Source organism: Ciona robusta, chromosome 12 (genome assembly GCF_009617815.1).
Source record: "Ciona robusta chromosome 12, ASM961781v2".
NCBI lineage: Eukaryota > Metazoa > Chordata > Ascidiacea > Phlebobranchia > Cionidae > Ciona > Ciona robusta.
Genome location: NC_143246.1, coordinates 7,353,215 through 7,373,030, shown reverse-complemented (window position 1 = coordinate 7,373,030; position 19,816 = coordinate 7,353,215). Strand labels below are relative to the sequence as shown.

Below are 19,816 nucleotides of genomic sequence, written 5' to 3'. Positions count from 1 at the left end.
AACTTTGATTGAATTAAAAATTAACAAAATCTTGAATCGAACCCTGCAACACAACAGACACCTGTGTTCAAACAATCACCATTATGAATGAACAATCGGTTTCTTTCTCCAAACATTACGTCATAATCGCGCCACACGTGACTATCGCGATGCTGTATGACGTCTTCAATTAGTGTGACGTCATAAATTTACATGTCATCATGTTGTGTGACGTCATAAAAAGTGAGATTCTATATAGTAATGTCAAATTTTATAATTAACAGTAAATTTTATTTCGCAAACATCGCAAATATGTTTTATAACCATTCTATGTTTGGTGAAAAAAAAAATGGAATACTCGAGTAAGTATGAGCCAATCAGAAAGGTGTATTATATCTCTAGCAGCTTAAATGGGCCAATCAAAAGCGTTTAAAAATTGCTAACATAAACATCATATATAATTGAAAATTTGAGCAATTGAATGTGAAACGTCACAAACACTTTTGTTCCGTCATAAAATCACGTGATCACGACACAAATACATTCACTTGAAGTATTATGACAGAATAGTTTGCACCATAGAACGAACAAAATTTGACATAAAATTGCCGGAAATATTATCAGATTTCTATGACATTGCACATAAAGAAGCAGCCAACTGCGTGACCAACATAGATATCCTATTTTATATAAAACAGGAAATAGAAATGTTATATTTTCTTAAAGTTGAATTGTAATTGTACTGTTGTGGTAGAAATGTACTAATTATTAAAACAAGAGAAAAATAAACTTTCGGCAGATAAGTAGATTACAGTGTTGCAAGATGCAAAGTTTTGAACCTTGCATTAAAGTAATTCCCTATTCCCCATGGCTTTGTATGAAACATTGGTCAACACTTTGTCATTGCAGGAATTCACGTTCTAATTCGTTGTAATCGAATATTTTGGTGCCTGTTGTTTGGTCCGTGGCTCTAACAGGGGGTGTTTCAGTTTTAGGAGTGTATTGAACCAGGGGGTGGTGTATATCTTGCTCCTCACCCATGTTCTCGTCTAATAAACTGCGTTGGGAAAGCAGCGAAGGGGTGAAACGAACTGTTTTCTTGGGTAAGGGTGGGGCCTCCTGGGGTTCATGGTGTGTGGAAGGTTTTGGAGGGAATTTAACGTCAAATAATCCCGGAGACCCTGGGGGTTCATTTAAGGGGTTAGGAGAGGGTTGGAGGGGGTTATTCTGGGGTAAAGCGAGACTCGAAATCGGGGTCTGGTAATGACCATTAGTGGGTGGGGTGTAGGTTGGGTAGTTTTGGTTATAACGACCAACGTAACCGACGGTTCCCATAAGAGCAGGTGAGGATGATGACTTCACAGTGGGCTGTATTGTGATGGCTGTGAAATTAGTTGGGGTGGGAGCAGAGTCGGGCCCGATGTCTGTGAACCTTCTCGTCCCACTAGGTGAGTCCGAACCACTAGAGGGAGATGAGAACGAACGCAGGTCGACGCCTCGGCCACCTAGTGGTCTCGGACGTGGTAAAATAGCGAGTGTGCTCGGTCGTTCCACACCAGCGGGGTCGATTCCTTGGTCACTTTTACGACGGTTGGTTGGAACATTGGGAGCGGGGAGACGACATAATTCGGGGTTCTTGCCCGCTTCAATTGCTGTGGATGGGTGGTGTTAATATATGGGTGTTTAACAAGCTTGATATAAGAAGTTACATGCATGTTATAAGTCTGATTGAGCTCTTCTTGTAACTTGTGGGTTTTAGCAGCCACCATTTTATCTGACTCATTTTCCTGTCTTAGTTTTTACCCGTAACGTGTTTTGTGGCTTTCTTGCTAATTCCTTTTTCTTTGTTGTTTTAATTAATTTGATTTTCACTACTGTATTCTAAGTGATAATCTATAAATATAAATACCATACAATATTCACAAATATAAACTGTTGCTGATACGCTTAAGTTGGACTAAGCTCTTTAGGCAACTTATTCTTTCGTTTCGAGTAACAACATTTTAACGTCATCATCAGAGTAATACCCAAAACGCATGCGTGTTTTGATTGTTATTACAGTGACACCAGGGAACATTGGATTTAGAGCCAATTGACCCTTGTATAGTTTTAAACTTATGGTAATGAGTCAAGTCGGCCCAAGCCCCGCATTTCTAAAGTTACACTGCAAGGTTATAGCATTTTAGTTTTTAACTATACTTTGTTTTATATAATTTTGTCGTCAAAAAAGTTATTTTTGGTTTTGTTTATTTAAAATAGTCGGCTAAGTTCCTACACTTGCTATAGAACTGTAGTATACCCCTATACATACTGCCCTGGTATATATACACATATAAATATAATAAAGCACATAATAGCAGTCTTACCTTTCTCTGCAGGTGTTTTATGATGTTGCAGAACCATCACCGCGTTATCCAATGAAGGCATCGGTAACCTGCCATCGGAGGGGGTACGCTTATGACCCCTGTTCCGATTTACCCCGCTTGTTTGGCCCCCTGGCTCCGTTACCTCCATTGGCCCCCATGAGGATCGCTTCTTTGGTAACTGGGGTGGGTGGGTCGGGGCACGATGGGTGACGGTAGGGGGGTTGGTAGAAGAGGATGATTCAGGGGAGGGGGAAGGTATGGCAGCTGTGGTGGAAGGTGGGGGTTAAGTTGTCATTGTTTTAGTTCCTCTGCTATCTAAGTGGTCCCCAAACATGCATTCATGTTCTGCCTAAGTCCTTCTCCCTTTTTCTATCTGGCCTCCCTGTCCGACCTTGTTGGTCATTCATTCATGTGCTTGTGATGTGAGGTTAATAAACCCCACTACAAACTTTACAGTGGGGTTTAGGTGTGTTGATGTATATGGGTGAGATATTATGGTGGGCCATGCCAGGAGTGGGGGGTTTACGCCAGATTTGCCTAATTACCCCAACATTGTATATGCACATTCTAATCTACTTTCTACAGCAAAACCCCAATGTCTAAGAATCTGGGATTTAGCCCAAAACTTGAAGGCAAACAACTTGGCAACCTAACCGCTTCATATTTTACTTTATAACCATTTAAATTTTGGCCAAGTTTAACTTTATAACACAAAGCCTTTTTACCTGGGTTTGACTCAAGCGATATCTGCGCCCCGTAATTTACTCGTCCGTAAACATTTCCATCGTCGCCATGGAAACCCTGGTTGGTGGATGCTGATTGGTCCATTTTGGTCGGGAGGGTTTCAAGGGAAAAGAAAGGATTTCTGTGAATGAGGGTTATTATGTAAGAATAGACAACAAGTTGTATTGTTATGTAATAAGTAACTGTTTGTTGCGCCTCAGTGAAGATTTCATCTTTATGGAATCTTTATTATTGAGTGTCAATATGCTGCCTCAGTGAGGTCTAGTTGGTGGCACCCTGGGTGTTGGGGTAATAAACCAACTCTGGCCTAAATCCCAGTTCCCTTGGCATGCCTCACTGTAGGACCTCACCCACATAGAATATAATGTGCATATACAATGTTGGGGTAATGGGCCAACTCCCGCCCCCTAATCCCAGCTCCTCCAACAAAGACTTCACCCACACACATTACTCACGATGCAGGAGGAGCAGGAACGAGATCTCCCGTCTTCCTATACACGGCAACAGCAGATGTTGCGTTGTCGGCGGCAACGATGGAGTCCATTGAGGAGACAGATAGGAGAGTCGCTGACGTCGACGGATCGCTTTCGATCGAAGCTCCTGACATCCTGTTCGTGGGATCGATGCTGCTTCTCATCTTATGGGAGGACTTTAGAGAAGAGAAGATGTATTAAGGTGAGTAAAACACACATTTTCCGGCCAGTTTTATTCTAAACATCGTTTAATTAAAAAAATTAATTACTTTAACTTCTGACAACACTGAAGATAAATATATATTAAGTAAAGTTCTCTATGTTTTAGACCATGGGGAGATCTAAAAAGGGACACATGGGTAATGCTTTATTTAGATAGATGTTGCATAACAGTACAAGTTATACAGTAACATATGTGTTGCATAAGAATACACATGTGTCTCAAAAAATATAAAACAAAAAAAACACTATAATAGAACACTACTGCATTCATTCATATATTGTGGACTTACTTGTACTTTAGGCGAGCCATCCCTGCTGGATGAAGAGGTAGCTCTTATCCTCACATCCCCTGATCCCGTGCTCCCGGAGTCATCGGAGACGGGAGGCAGGGGAAGATGGGACACGAGTTGCGCGGACGAACGAACATCACGACCAATAGCGACAGCGGTGAGAATCACAGCGGCTTCAAGCAACGCGCGGTTCATGCTACGTTGGACTCGCTTTAAACTGAAATGAATGTTGTATATTAGTTGGTTATTTAGGTCATGTTAGGCATAGGTGTATTGATCTCTAGAAGTGGCACTATGGGTGTTAGGGTGATGGGCCAGTTCTGACCTAAATCCATGGCATCACACCATGAATTATATGTTGGTCAGGGTAAAGTGTTAGGCATACGTGTAATGATTGTTGAGTCCCATCACCCCAATCATAGCTTTGTTAAAGATGAGATATAAGATGGCATGTCACACCTGTTTTTGAAACAGAAATGATATAAACCTCAGTTTTAAGCTCGACAAAGTATTGCTATTACACAAGTAATGCTGCTATACAAGTACCACCCCATAACCCACCTATTTTCCCTGCTACTCTGTGGTGTGGGTCTGGGTGTTGCATATTCATCACTATCGCAGCTTCCTTTGTTGGTGCTTTCCCCCGTGTTATTAACAGATAAATCCGTTGGTCTTTTTATTTCATCAGATTCTTGTTTATCTGTGCTTTCAGGATCTGTCAATCAAAAAAAGCTGTCAATCAAAGAACTTAAAATATTGCTAAGAATATTATGTGTATGCTTTATAATATTGAGTGACATGGGTTTATTATTGTAATTCCCACGCATATAAACCAGTAATTTGCAATGAGACACATTATAAAGATTAATTTGCATAAATACTATTTGACTGTTACCAAGCCTTTTGTATAAAATCTCATGCATTTAAACCAATAATTTGCATAGAGAATAAAAGCTAAAATTATTACAAAGATTGATATAAGTTCGTTGCAACAATAATAATTTGCACTTCACAAGCATATTATCGTAAACTGTCAATTAACCCAAGCAAATATAAAACAGCAGTTAGGACATGAAACACCAAGTATTAACTATCAGTTATACCACAAGGTAAATATTAAGTAAAGCAATAATTGAACGTTTTATTATTTATCCTCGCATGGCAATGACAGTCAGTAGAACCTGGGTGTTCTGTTTCATACACCTCGTGCCTGCTTACAAGTTACCACGCATGTAACTTATTTATCCTCGCATGGCAATGACAGTCAGTATAACCTGGGTGTTTTGTTTCATACACCTCGTGCCTGCTTACAAGTTACCATGTATGTAGCTTATTTATCCTCGTATGACGGGGCAACAACAGTCGTTATAACACGGGTGTTCTGTTTCATACACCTCGTGCCCGCTTACAAGTTACCACGTATGTAACTTATTTATCCTCGCATGGCGGGGCAACAACAGTCGCTATAACACGGGTGTTCTGTTTCATACACCTCGTGCCCGCTTACCAGTTACCACGTATGTAACTTAATTATCCTCGCATGACAGGGCAACGACAGTCGTTATAACACGGGTGTTCTGTTTCATACACCTCCTGCTCGCTTACAAGATACCACGTATGTAACTTAATTATCCTCGCATGGCGGGGCAACAACAGTCATTATAACATGGGTGTTCTGTTTCATACACTTTGTGCCTGCTTACAAGTTACCACGTATGTAACTTATTTATTCTCGCATGGTGGGGCAACGGCAACGACAGTCGTTATAACACGGGTGTTCTGTTTCATACACCTCCTGCTTGCTTACAAGTTACTACATATGTAACTTATTTATCCCTGCATGGTGGAGCAGTGACAGTCGTTATAACACGGGTGTTCTGTTTCATACACCTGCTCGCTTACAAGTTACAGCATATGTAACTTATTTATCCTCGCATGGTGGGGCAACAACAGTCATTATAATACGGGTGTTCCGTTCCATACACCTCGTGCCCAATTAGTTTTGGCACGACTTTAAGTTTCGCAGCGACGCTTTTTAATGAATGTTAATTTAAAGTATTTTTACACATAGCAGGTTATTAATGTATGTTGCTACTTTCAATCTATTTATTGTTTCAATCAATTTGATCTTTGCTATTATATTTGAGATATATGAAGAATATTTAATATTTATGCTACCACAACTAAAATGAGACTCACCATTTCCCTTAAGAGCCACAGCTTGTTTAGCGTCAAGTAATTGTCGTGCCGCGGCAAGTGTCATGGCTTCGTTCTGGTTGTCAGGATCTGCAAATAATTTTGGGATAAATATGGTTGATTACTGCAAGGGTCAATTAGCATTGTAATATAGCTTATAGTTTCCATGTTTGTATAAATGTATGACCACTTATGTATTCACCCACAATCAACTAATTTACTCTGAAGTAAAAGAATTTGTAAAATCACGCAATCAACCACTAAATGACACCTCGCAAAACACATGAATGCTACAATGCGAAAGACAAGGAATGTGCCAATGGCTATTAACACACGCTGTGTAACTTAACATAGAATAAAACACGCTTTGAATAAAAAGTATGAATTGTAACTGAACAGTTCATTAGTATATTGCATTCACCACATTAATCAATGAGGTTCCCTATGTTTGACAACTATGAGTGTAACTGTATTTTAACAATGTCACCCCAGATTTTACCCTGCTGTTAGGTGTCTATACAAACACGCAGAGCCAAAGTATATTGCATTCACCACATTAATCAATGAAGTTCCCTATGTTTGACAACTATGAGTGTAACTGTATTTTAACAATGTCACCCCAGATTTTACCCTGTTGTTAGGTGTCTATACAAACAAGCAGGGCCAAAGTATATTGCAATCACCACATTCATCAATGAGGTTCCCTATGTTTGACAACTATGAGTGTAACTGTATTTTAACAATGTCACCCCAGATTTTACCCTGTTGTTAGGTGTCTATACAAACAAGCAGGGCCAAAGTATATTGCATTCACCTCATTAATCAATGAGGTTCCCTATGTTTGACAACTATGAGTGTAACTGTATTTTACCCATGACAAACGTTACCTCAGGTTTTATTAAAAATTCAAAAATCATGACGGCCATTTTATGTGAGATATTGAAATAATATCAGAATGTTTATTGAAATGTGAAATTAAAGAGAATAAAAAGGAGCGTTTGGTTTACATTGGGTGGCTGATATAAATATAATGAGTCACACCACCAAACAAGTTCATTAAAACTCAAATTTATTACTTTTGGTTTAAAAAGAAACATAGCTTTGTGAATGAGCGTTATGAGTCATGAAACAAGTTCATTGTTTAATAATGATGTCATAATGGTAACTTTGTACAGCTGATAATAGAAATAACAATAATGAATGAAAGAAACTACAGACATCTTATAGAACCTCGACACGAAACAAATATGTTTGCTAATATTTACTTTGCTGATAGCGAAAGACAAATAACTATATAATGGGGGAAAAAAACAATTCATAATTCTACTTCAAGTTTTAATAATTTCCGTTTTTTAAATTAATATTTTTTTAAGTGATACATACATATGCACACTGTATGCATACGTAGCACAAAACACATAAACATATACTACACATTCGAACAGACATAGCCAGACACATACACGTGATAAATCCCAATATATACAAGCAAAGTTATAAATAGCATCATTCATCACCAGTTCTACTCGATCTACCACAAGCGTGGGCGTATAGGTCAACCATGTTTATTACAAACGAAACGCAGACCTCGCTTAAATGTCATGATTTTAATTGATTATGTGTGATTACAAATTTGATGACACTTAGGTATATTTGAAGGTAGTTTTACAGAAAAAAAACAATAACCTTGAATCGGTTGCACCACTTTTCACAGGTTTTTATAAGTTAAGTTGTATTTGACCAACACTTCAGTATTTTTGACAGCTAGTTTTACAAATTGTCAACAAAACAATAACCTTAAATTGGTTGCACCACTTTTTTTTGAAGTTGAATTAATATTTTTTTAAAACCATTTTCACACAGTAACAGTTACTGGTTGCCCACTTTCAATACCTAACTCTTTAAACACAAACCAATCACCCATGGAAGCAAAGTTACAATTCTACATGTTGTTAGTGCATTAAGAATCCAATACATCATGTTACAGTTGACAAACTAAGTTTGTGAAATCAGCTGCTTTGTAAAGGTTAAGTATCTCATACACCACAGGAACACATGGTAAATGGCAGGGTATGATAGCAGGTTACATCTCAACATAGTTTAACTCTTATATCATTGGGTTTGGCATTTGAAAGTTCAAACCCACACACTGGTATTCGGTTGGCAGACAACATACAAATAGCAGTTTAGACGAAAACAAATTGGTAATTTATTATTATTAAGTCACAATGCAGGTTATTATGATGTCATCAAGCAAATTGTTAATGTAATTCAATAACAACCCTTCCAGAAAAGAAACTTTTTACTCTGATGTCCACATTGGAACATCGAAACATTGTGAGTTGTTACACAAAATAATCAACAGAACAACCTTATTAGCATATATCATGCTCACATTGCCGCATTGCACACATAGTTGGGTTGTTCTGCTGTACTTAGATATTACTAAATGACTCTGTTCCTACAGTAAGACATGCTATGGAAACTAGGATTTAGTTTAGTTGGCCCATTACCCCAACATTGTATATGCACATTCTATTCTATATGGGTGAGGTTCTATAGTGAGGCGTGCCATGGGACCTGGGATGTAGACCAGGTTTGGCCCATTACCCGAGGACGAAGCTAAATACCTAACAAATCCACATGTAGTAAACCTCCACTTACTATGTATAGTTTGTAGTTGTGGAATAGCTGGTGCAGGACTTGGAGGGATGAATGGGTTAGCTGAATCGTGTTCAATCATGCTTTGTAGAGCACTCGTGTGCGTTTCATTCACCATGGAGGCTTTCACTGATAATTTGTGCTGAAAGTCTAGTATTAAAAGTACTGTGGTTAAAACTTGGTATTAAAAGTACTGTGGTTACAACTTGGTATTAGATTTAAATTGGTTACAGCTTAGTACAAACACAATACCTCGTTGATATGCAAGGATACACCCCTAATATATTCTTACATATTACAAAGCATTCCTACAAACAGCCATTACATACACATAATACATTACAAGACATCATATTAAACAATGCTCCCACGCTTCACGTTACAACACATACATTATATAACAAGACATTGCATAGTAACATGTGACTGTATATACACAAGTATACATACACACCCACATTATATTACATAACACTACTCCCACGCTTTCTATACTACAATACATTATAACAAGCAATATGCTGCAAGACATAGCACCACGTATGTACGTATAGACCCCAATATAGATTCCACACCAACAAACACCAAGAAATTACACTAAATTCCACCCCTATATTCTATTCTATTCTTTGAGGGTGAGGGCCTTGTCAAGGACCCGGGATTTAGGCCAGATTTGGCCCATTACCCAAACACCCAGAAAGTCCATTTAAGTTATCATGCGATGGTTGCGGCTACATCTCGAACTCCATCGACAACATAGTCCCTACATTACTTTACAAAGCCTTAACTTACGCGTAGGTTCGCTTATCCCACCATGCTTGGCAACTCTGCTTCGTTTAAATTTTCCCTTCCGTTTAGCGGGGTTCGGCTTTCCCTGTACTGGGGAATCCCCGGGTTTCTTGGAAAGATAGATATTCAGTTCACGTTCAACCACGATAAGTTCCCGCTCGTGTAATTCACGCTCTCTTTCTTTTAAATATTCCTCATGTAGTTTATGCTGCAGTGTGGCACGCGTTAATGCTTCTTCCCTGCTACACAACTCCTGCGGAAGTTACAATGGTTAGGATAGGGAATATACATACTTTTCCTTCAGTGAAAAGTTATATAGTACTGTGAGAGAAGACGTGGCACGTTTAGCACATAATATTCTAATATCCTGGATTCCTGATCATGTTTTAAACAATTAATAACGGTTTATTGGAGTGGTGAAGATACAGTTTTATAATTCTTTGAATGCTCTTTGTTTACTACTAAATGTGACGAGAAAATAGAATAAAAAGGTGTCCCATCTTTTCCCACCCTACTATATAATTATATATCTTACAAACCCTACCTTTTCTTTTGCCCTTAAATCATCGAACATTGCTTGGATCTCCATCCTCCAGTCATCTTGCATGCTTTGGAATGAATCATCAGGAACCGAGGTAAAGTTGGACTCGGCTATGGTTTGTAGATCGGTGAGGATCATTTTAAACGAAGGTCGCATCTGTGAGTTGGACGACCAACATCCTGTGTGAGTGGTTTGGTCAGTTGGTTTGTTATATATAATGTTAGGCTAAGGCTTACTAAACCTTTTGCCCATGACCCCTTTTAATCTTTAAAAATAATTTTTATTTAACAGCACCCAACACTTTTGACTTTTTTATTAACAGCCTCCAACTCTTTTGTATTTTTGAAAGGTAGTTTTTACAAAGTATATGTATATATATATATCTTTCAAACATATATTCGCAACCATTGTTTAAAAGGCAAGAAGAAGAAACTATTTATCATATTTATATTCACAAATATTCAGCCAATTAGTATTTGAACTGTGGTCACAAAATATAATTCCAAAAAATAAATAACTCACGTTCTAACAAATCTTTAAATTCCTTGGGACAAGTAGAAGGTATAGGAAGTGTTAGTTTATTCACTGCAACCCCATATGCAACAGCAAGTCCATCTATTCCTCTGTATGGTTGCTCACCAGTCAACAACTCCCATAGCAAGATACCATAACTGTGGAAACAGGTGGCATGCGCGCCTTCATTACACATGCATGTGATAAAGTATTCTATGTGGTTTGTTTGCAGAATACAAGATTAGGGGAATGAATGAACGGAGTCTCTCATGTCACACATGGATACATTTAAAGACACTCAATCAATGGTGAAGTTATATTAAGCAAAATAATGTTTCATACAAAAAGGTCCAAATACTATTGTGGTAAAGTTATATAAAGAAGCCAAAAGACTTGAAACCTTTAATATTTTGCTGTATATATTGTGTGTGATATTAATAGACCACACTATAACAGGAATACCAATCAAGTCTCATCTCAAGACAACATGTTTATACAAAGCTTTTATACATTGTTTACCCAAAACATCTGCATAATATGAATAATAACAACATAGACATAGCAATAATTTTGCATAAATCAATAAGCAATGTCCTAACTTGGATGTGTGTCAGCTAGGTTGTAATGACCACTTCTTTTCAACCATTAAAGCTGTTTATACATTTTTAAATTTAAGTGTGTTTTAACAACTTATCTATTATGTTGAACTATTTTTTATCTCTGTGACTGTAATCAAAATAATAAAAAAGACATTGTGTGAATAATATTACAAAATCAGTTTAGATAACTTGTTAATTAAATTAATCAACTATAGCTATCTTTAATCCTTCCAAATGTGTAGCAGTTGTTTAATTATTTTGATTTATACTTAGTCCTAATTTTAGTGTGAATCCAAATCAATATTCCTTTTAATTAAAAAGAACAAGCACCATGTGTTTTGTAACAGATGAAATATCCCACGGGCATTATGATGTCACAAAGATTATTTACAACAATTCCTGGATCATTGAAATCTAAATTTGTTGGCCCTTAACAAGAGACAAAGCTTAAGAAACCACAATTTAAACAAGTAGCAAGGCTTCCATAAAACATACAAGCCATAAACTAAGCAAGTGAAATGCAAGAGCCATCTTACCCCTGTAGTTAAAATACAAGGGAGTCATCTTACCTCCAAACATCACTTGACTTGGAATAAGTAGAAGACTTGATGACTTCCGGAGCCATCCATGCGTAAGTACCAGCAGCACTCATCTTGGTCGTCTTATACATTTCTCGTGCGAGACCAAAGTCTGATATCTTCATAGTTTTGTTCAAGATGTCCTCAGCATCACCAATTGGTTCTTTTATAAGAACTAACAACAAACATAGGTGTTAAAGTATTGAACCAACTATGGTCTACATCTCAAGTCCAATTTTATTGGGACAAACAACAAAAGATTGTTAAAGTAATGGGTCAACTCTAGTTTATATTATATAAGACATAACATAAACCATTATATCTTAAAACATACAAAACATCCTAAACCAATATCTCTTAACCTTTTCATGATTTGTGGCCCCTTTAGAAACACTTAACACCTGTGGTCGACTGCTACATCAATAAAATAACCTACATTTGTTTTAACATATTTATGCCTGTTATGTTGTTCACCACAAAGGTGTCAAAACGAAACAAGGCAATGGCCATAGGTTTTCCTTGGCCACTAAAAAAACAGTGGCCTTATTATGATCACACACTGTGTTAATAAACTAAGGAACAGAGAAAATACACCAAGCCGCGATGAGCATGTATAGTAAGTTACAATGCATTCCCCAGCCATAATATACAGGCAATAATCAATCATTTGTTTACACTTAAAATGTTTATGGTTTAACAACAAGACAATAACCATGAACTGTAGGCACAACTGTTAAGTTGTAATTCACTTACACTTAAAATAGCAACAACAAGCTTAATCATGGCTACAATTTTGACCCATTACAATCTGACTCACAGCCTCAATCTATTGAAATGCAATTTCTAGTGTTATACATTAAAAATTAATGGATAAAATTTCCCAACACAGGTTATTCCAAAAAGTGTGTGAGTCAACGCCCATGATAATATTTGTATATTGCGTCAGTGTTTCCATAATTAACATGTTTGCACTAAGTCGATTCAGAAAGTTTGGTAATAGGAAACACTGTAAATATCAATCATATATATATATGGGCTGTTGCGTTGAGGAAACTTTTGACAAAAGTTGACAAATGCACTTTGTACTAAGTTGTACTAAGTTGTTATACTGAAACAAGACACGACAAACAGGGATCAGAATATGATCCTTGCATGGCGTCACATTTTTAAAAATACAGGGGAGGCAGGGATAGTTAGACACACAATCCTGTGAAACAAATTTAACTTATTAGTTTTAATATTGACAGATTAATGCAGAAAATTAAAAGGTAGGCCTGCCTACCCTGGTTTGGTTTCATTGAACTCTGCTGTTTTGTTTTCAAGGTATAGGGCGTATACCATATAATAATAAAACAAACACAATCTTTCACTTACCATTACTTGATTTTAGATCTCTATGAATAAGTGGTACAGGTGCATCATAGTGGAGATATTGCATTCCTTCAGCTATTTGTAAAGCCCAATCCACTAACACATGAGGTGGAAGCTTCCTACCCACCAGACACCTGTTCAAGGCCCCACCTTGAGCGTATTCCAACACAATACATAGATTTGGTTGCTGCAAACAAACCCCAACTAATGCGAGAATATTTTTATGGGATAGCAATGAGAAAAGTCTTGCTTCTGATCTGACGTTTTCGAGCGTGATACTTGCGTCTTCATCTGGATCGACTTTAGCAGCTTTGATCGCGACTTCTCTATCCGACCAGAAACCATGGTAAACCTTCCCGAACCCCCCGACTCCGATGATTTCTTGTAGAGCGAGTTCCGAAAAATCAATCTCGGGAACGGTGATCGTTATTTTTTGCTCCACCACGCCATCGTGTGCCGCAACATCCGCAGGATCAAGCGGGGAGTCCTCGTCACTTAGTTTATGATAAACACGATTCCTTTGTTGGGCAAGATGGGACGTCATGTTATGTTTAGGCTGGACATAATTACTCGGGAAAATACCGAGTTTGTTTGCGATCTTCCCCGTCCACCACCCCTCATCCCCTGATACTCCAACATCCTTAGATATCACCTCAATAGGTTGCCCTGACCTGATTGTAAGCTCATCATCAGCTCTTGCATCGTAGTCGAACATAGCAACCCAGCATGCAGGGTTCGAATAATTCCCATGACCAAGTTTCCAGGGGATTGAGTTCTGATTAGCGTGCCCTCCTTGTTGGGCCCACTGCATTTCTTCATTACCAAGTTTTTCTTCCATTTCTTCGTGCGAAACCTCTGCATGATGAACCAGGGACCTATGGACACTGACTGGGCCAGGGTATACCGTTCCTTGGTGTTGATTCTGGTGTACTCCAGTTGCATTGTTGCTTTGATTTTGATATAATGGCCGACTCCCTACCTGTTGCGGCTGTATCATCTTACATCAATAGAACATATTATGCAATATTTTTACACCAAGCATTCATTATCTAAAAACCATATAAACTGAAAAAAAAGGAAAATAAATAAATATAACATTGTATATTATGCTACTAAATAATTCCTAATGTCATAACAAAAAAAAAACACGGAAAAGGCAATATGTTTAAGGTTAATGGTTGGCAAACGACATATTAAGAGAAATCTTTATTAACTTTATAAAATGATTTTGTTTTTTACTTACATAACATTATTTCAATTAAAGTTATAAGTACACTTTATAATCTTAGAATTTTACCATATTTTTATCAGTACATACTGGTAACAAATGCGGGTTCAGTATCAAACACAGACCGTAGTTATTAACTTTAAAATAAAAGTTTAAAATACAACTGTAAAACAAGTTTTACAATTTACATTTAAATTACAACTAATTTTCTACTGTTTTAACAAAACTTACCCCAAAAGGTATTTAATCCTGTTCTAATAACTACACAAACACAAAAATTTAAATATATAAAGTCCAGTTCTGTATAAAAAAACTAAGTTTTCGACGTCATTGTAATATTTCGATATCATTTTAGCTCCGCAATTCAGCTGATACGCCTGCGAGCTTAATCTAACACTGATTCAGAATAAATATAAAAGCCGTTAAGCTGATATTCGGTGAAACGAATCCGGTACGAGTGAATTTAGACAACAAACAAGCACAGGTCTTAACGCTTGATTGAGTAACTAGCCAAGCATATCGATTTTTAAACATTTTCAAAGTTGTTTGGGGAGGTAACGCATATCTGTTTAAAGTGGTGTTTTTGGAAATATACAATAATCAAATTATTTATTTTTTGTTCAAATCGCTTACTACATTAACGTAAGAACGTAAATCACTTTTAAGTGGGCATATTTTATTATATAACAAGAGAGCACAGTTTTAATGGACGGGCACGTTCAAATACGCATTATGTAACCCCGGGGTCGTGTATATTGTAAACCTTAACTGGTCTACCTCGTCTTTGCTCTTTTGTTCGTTTTCTTGAATTTCTATAAACCCCAAGCCCCACGCTTGTAAGATGAGATTTAATAATGACTAATGTTGATAAAAGTATAAATTACACGATTTTATGCTTATAATAATTATTGTTGCGTAATTACGATTCAACAAATACCTGCTAATATTGCTGCTACATTCTATATACAACTACATTATGTAGAAAGGTAACGCTTACGTGTGCTTATGTCACAAAATAATTGGTGTTATACGTCACAAATTGGAAACAGTGTAATTAACAATGATAACATTAAATACACACAACGATCATATTATCCAATGTTACGAGAGAACGGACAGTTGTGACAAAGTTATTTTATTTTTGACAAGTTGCGTTTGCTTATGGCAATAAATTCAGCTCCTTCATCATCGTGCATATCCTCAGCTTTTCTAAAAGCTGCAATAGCTTTGCGATAACATTTGCAGGCATCGTTGGGTCGGGAAGTGTTGTAATACGTGACACCGAGATTGTTCAAACAACCTCCATACACTCTATAGTTTCCAGCTCTCTCCTTAAAAACCATTTCCATTATAGCGATCGCTTCTTTCAATGTATTTTGACGGACATTCAATTCTCCAACTAAGTTCTCACTGACTTCTATATAATGCATACACCAAACTTCCTGCAAACACCGATCTTCCTCACTGACGTCACTAGATCGTCGAATCATTTCTCGCATTTCACGCATCAGTGGAATCACGTGGGTTCGAACGAACAGTTTCAATTCTTCGTCACGTGATAACATTGCCTGGACAGATCGTTGGACCCCCGATGCGCAATTCCTTATCCCGTCCAAACCTGCTTTCGATTGATTTCCATAAAACTCGGAAGCGATTTGATAAAACAAAATCGCTTCCATGTCTCTCCCTTCACCCCTGATAGTGTCAGCAAAAGTTTTAATTTCATTCGGGGTGGTTTGGAATTTCTTTTTTATTAATTTCTTTAGTTGTTGTTTGATTCGAATCGCTTCTTCCGTCTCTCCAACCAACATACAACATTGGTAATGGTCGACCAGACCGTTAGATCCAATGACAGCTGGGTCGAACTTCATACGACGACAGGATATGACGTAAGCTTCGTGATATTTTCTTTCTTGCAGCAATCGACCGATATCTTTATTAAACACTTGATTTATTACAAAGGTTTACCAACGTATTGTATGGGAAAATAATAATTCAAGAAGTTAGCATTGAAAGCTTATATGATTTAAGAAGAGCCGTAACTCGAACAAGACATGAAATGATTTTTGGACAATAAACTTATTTTACGCAACAAACACCGATTGTGCAAACGATAACGTGTATCTAGCCTACTTTACCTGGTGGAGCAAAAATATCTTCAATCGTTGGTTTTCGTGACGTCACCCCACATTCTGGAAAAATTATTTAAATTGAGTTTGTTTATGTTCTGAAATATTTAATCAACAAACCTTATTCCGAACAAACCTGCTTTCGATTGATTTCCATAAAACTCGGAAGCTATTTGATCAAACAAAATCGCTTCTAAGTCTCTCCCTTCACCCCTGATAGTGTCAGCAAACGTTTTGATTTCAATCGGCGTGGTTTGGAATTTCTCTTTTATTAATGTCTTCAGTTGTTCTTTGATTCGAATCATTTCTTCCGCCTCTTCAATCAACTTACAACATCGGTAATGGTCGACCAGACCGTTAGGTCCAATGACAGCTGGGTTAAATATACGACGACAGGATATGACGTAAGCTTCGTAATACTTTTTTCCTTGCAGCAATCGACCGATATCTTTATTAAACATTTGAAGATTTCAAAAGACAACCAATGTAATACATGCATGGAAAGATACTAATATTATAATAAGAAACGAGTAATTTCTAGCACCAGCTTGTAATACAACGGATACTAAAGACCTTGTTGCATCGTGTGGAATAGCTGATTAACAACATACAGACACCGGCTGTTTAAAAGTAACAAATATTACCTGGTGGACCAAAAGCTTCTATAATGGTTGGTTTACGTGCCCTCACTCCACCACGTGAATCTGGGAAAATTGTTTAAGTTGAATTTGTTTATATTGTTGAATATTTTTATCAACAAACCTTGTGGGTTAAATATTAAAAAAACAATCACCCACGAAATTACGTGCGTGGTAACTTGTAAGCTGTCACGTGGTGTATGAAACAAAACAACCGCAACGATTGCCTTCACCCCGCTACACGAGGATAAATAATTTACATTTACATGGTAACTTCTACGTGGGCACAAGGTGTATGAAATGGAGCATCCAAGTTATCACTACTGTCATTGCCCTGCCATGCTAGAATAAATAAGTTACATGTATCACTTTGGTGGTTGCAACAGAGTTTAATTTACACAAACCTTGAGAGTTACTACTATCAGCATGTAACGATGACGTAGCCTGTGATACGCTTCGTTGCCCAACCGTGTGGGTCACGTGACCTAAAATAAATAAAAGGAATAGAAAAACTATCTGCTTTTAGTTTAATTTAGGTTAAAACAATTTACACAAACCTTGACTGCTGGCATGTTGTGGCCTTGGTTATAGCCAAGGTCACTGTTAATATTCAATTTGCTTGTAGCATATTAAAAGGGTAAACAAGTTACCAACTCGTAACCATCAAACGTATAGCAGGGTGGGGTAAGATGGGAACACATTTACCACATTATATCCTGATCGTGTTTCGAACAATTAACAATATGGGAGTCGGCAGGACACGTTTTTTTTTTATAAATCTTTGATTTTTTTTTATTTATTTACCAACAAATGGGACAAGAAAATATAACGAAAGGCTGTCTTATTTTCTCCACCCCCCTGTAAATTGCGAAATAGAAAACCTGTGCCATGCCTTACCTAAGATTTGTTACAAGGATAAATAAATAATAATAATTACAAACCTGCGGTGTCTATGTTTAGTGCAATTTCTCTGAAAATAACAAGTAACATTTAGCATCATTTTTATCTACAACAATACCTGGCAATGTTTAAGTTAATAAACAACAAAGTCAGCCTTAGTAATCTATTTAAACAATTAAACTACAACATGTAATGTACCTGTTATCATGTCTGTTTACGACAATCTTTGGTGTTATAGCGAAATTCAAATTAATTGAATCTTGCTGGTTTTCATTCGCCATTTTTACAAGTCTCATTCACAAAAACATACATGCGGTAACTCGTAGACTAACGCGACGTGTTAAACCCGTGTGATAACGAATGTCGTTTTCCGGCCATGCGAGGATAAAGTAAGTTACCTTCATTCATTTATTCATCACTGCACAACTGTCGGAACTTTTATAAATAAATGTTTGGTCCCCTGTAGACTAAAAGTCAGAATAAGTTGTTTGTTCATTGAACAGAGTAAACACTTCAAATTGTTGCCTGAGTGTATCTGGCCTGGTACGTGGCTGTTAATTATTGCCATGTTTAATTAATTTAAAGCTATTATGTCAGGGACCTGTCGTTAACTTGAACCTTGCTTTAACATGTTTAGTATTCGACCATTCATTTGTGATTGTAACTTATTTATCTTCGCATGCCGGGGCAACGACAGTCATTATAACACGGGTGTTCTGTTTCATACACACATCGTATCTGCTTATGAGTTACCACCTATGCAATTTTGTAGGCGATTGTTTAATAGATGGCTGACAATTTAGACAAGCCATTAGTGACCACTATAGAATGAAGCAATTCCCGTTCAGTGTGTTGCGCAGGAACACATACGCCCACAACAGTAGCATCAGCATCCAACCCGTAAACTCTTAAGTTAATAGGTCCGCTAACCACTTTGCCACAGCGTTGATGTTGTATCCTATAGTTTAGCACATACTATCCTGCTCGTGTTATAAATAATTAATAACAGCCTATGTGGGAGTCGTGAGCGTATGCTTTGTTTACTACCAAAAGGGACGAGAAAATAGGATGAAAAGGTGTCGCCCATCGTCTCCCACCCTACTATATATTTTACCGTTGTACTTCATGCGCTTCGAACCCGATACATTTTGGTAAGAGCAGGTTCACTACTGAGCTAAAGCGCTGGTTTACGAAACCGTATACTGTACAACCATAAACTGCCCCACCCCACGAAGAGAAACATTGGAAGCATACATTATTTTAAATTTGCCTGATGTAAAGTTTCGTTTACTAGTGTAGCGCGTACATTTAAAATTTCTATTTACAACTACAGGTGTAGTCAAATGCAAGTTGATCGTGTCTTGCTGGTTTTCATTCGCCATTCTTACACGTCTATTTCACTAACATTGCACAACTCTAATGAACATAATAACTCACCTTGCTTGTTGTGTTCTGAAACAATAGAGAGTTTTGTTTTAATTTCTTTGTTTATAATCACGTAAAGGTAGTTTTTATTTTATATTTATAAAGTTTTTTTATTTATATTTATAAAGTAAGCGGATTTCTTGTTTGGTCTAATGCTATCAAACTAATATGTTA

General features: G+C 37.2%; 2 protein-coding genes across 2 annotated transcripts; both read right to left on the bottom strand.

Annotated features, from left to right (window-relative positions):
* Positions 1-248: 248 nt before the first annotated feature.
* Positions 249-14,939, bottom strand: LOC149727363 (uncharacterized). Its single transcript, XM_089890263.1, has 14 exons — positions 14,782-14,939; positions 13,326-14,387; positions 11,943-12,126; positions 10,784-10,932; positions 10,265-10,440; positions 9,724-9,973; positions 8,935-9,081; positions 6,274-6,360; positions 4,636-4,789; positions 4,075-4,291; positions 3,545-3,738; positions 3,071-3,210; positions 2,346-2,609; positions 249-1,631 (listed from the first exon to the last, which is right to left on the bottom strand). The coding sequence occupies exons 2-14, from the start codon at positions 14,317-14,319 to the stop codon at positions 880-882; spliced, it is 3,708 nt and encodes a 1,235-aa protein (XP_089746389.1). The 5' UTR covers positions 14,320-14,387; positions 14,782-14,939; the 3' UTR covers positions 249-879.
* A 445-nt stretch (positions 14,940-15,384) lies between these two features.
* On the bottom strand, positions 15,385-19,684 carry LOC149727362 (uncharacterized). Its single transcript, XM_089890264.1, has 6 exons — positions 18,259-19,684; positions 17,722-17,802; positions 17,324-17,383; positions 16,816-17,127; positions 16,689-16,742; positions 15,385-16,483 (listed from the first exon to the last, which is right to left on the bottom strand). The coding sequence occupies exons 1-6, from the start codon at positions 18,305-18,307 to the stop codon at positions 15,681-15,683; spliced, it is 1,359 nt and encodes a 452-aa protein (XP_089746390.1). The 5' UTR covers positions 18,308-19,684; the 3' UTR covers positions 15,385-15,680.
* Positions 19,685-19,816: the final 132 nt, after the last annotated feature.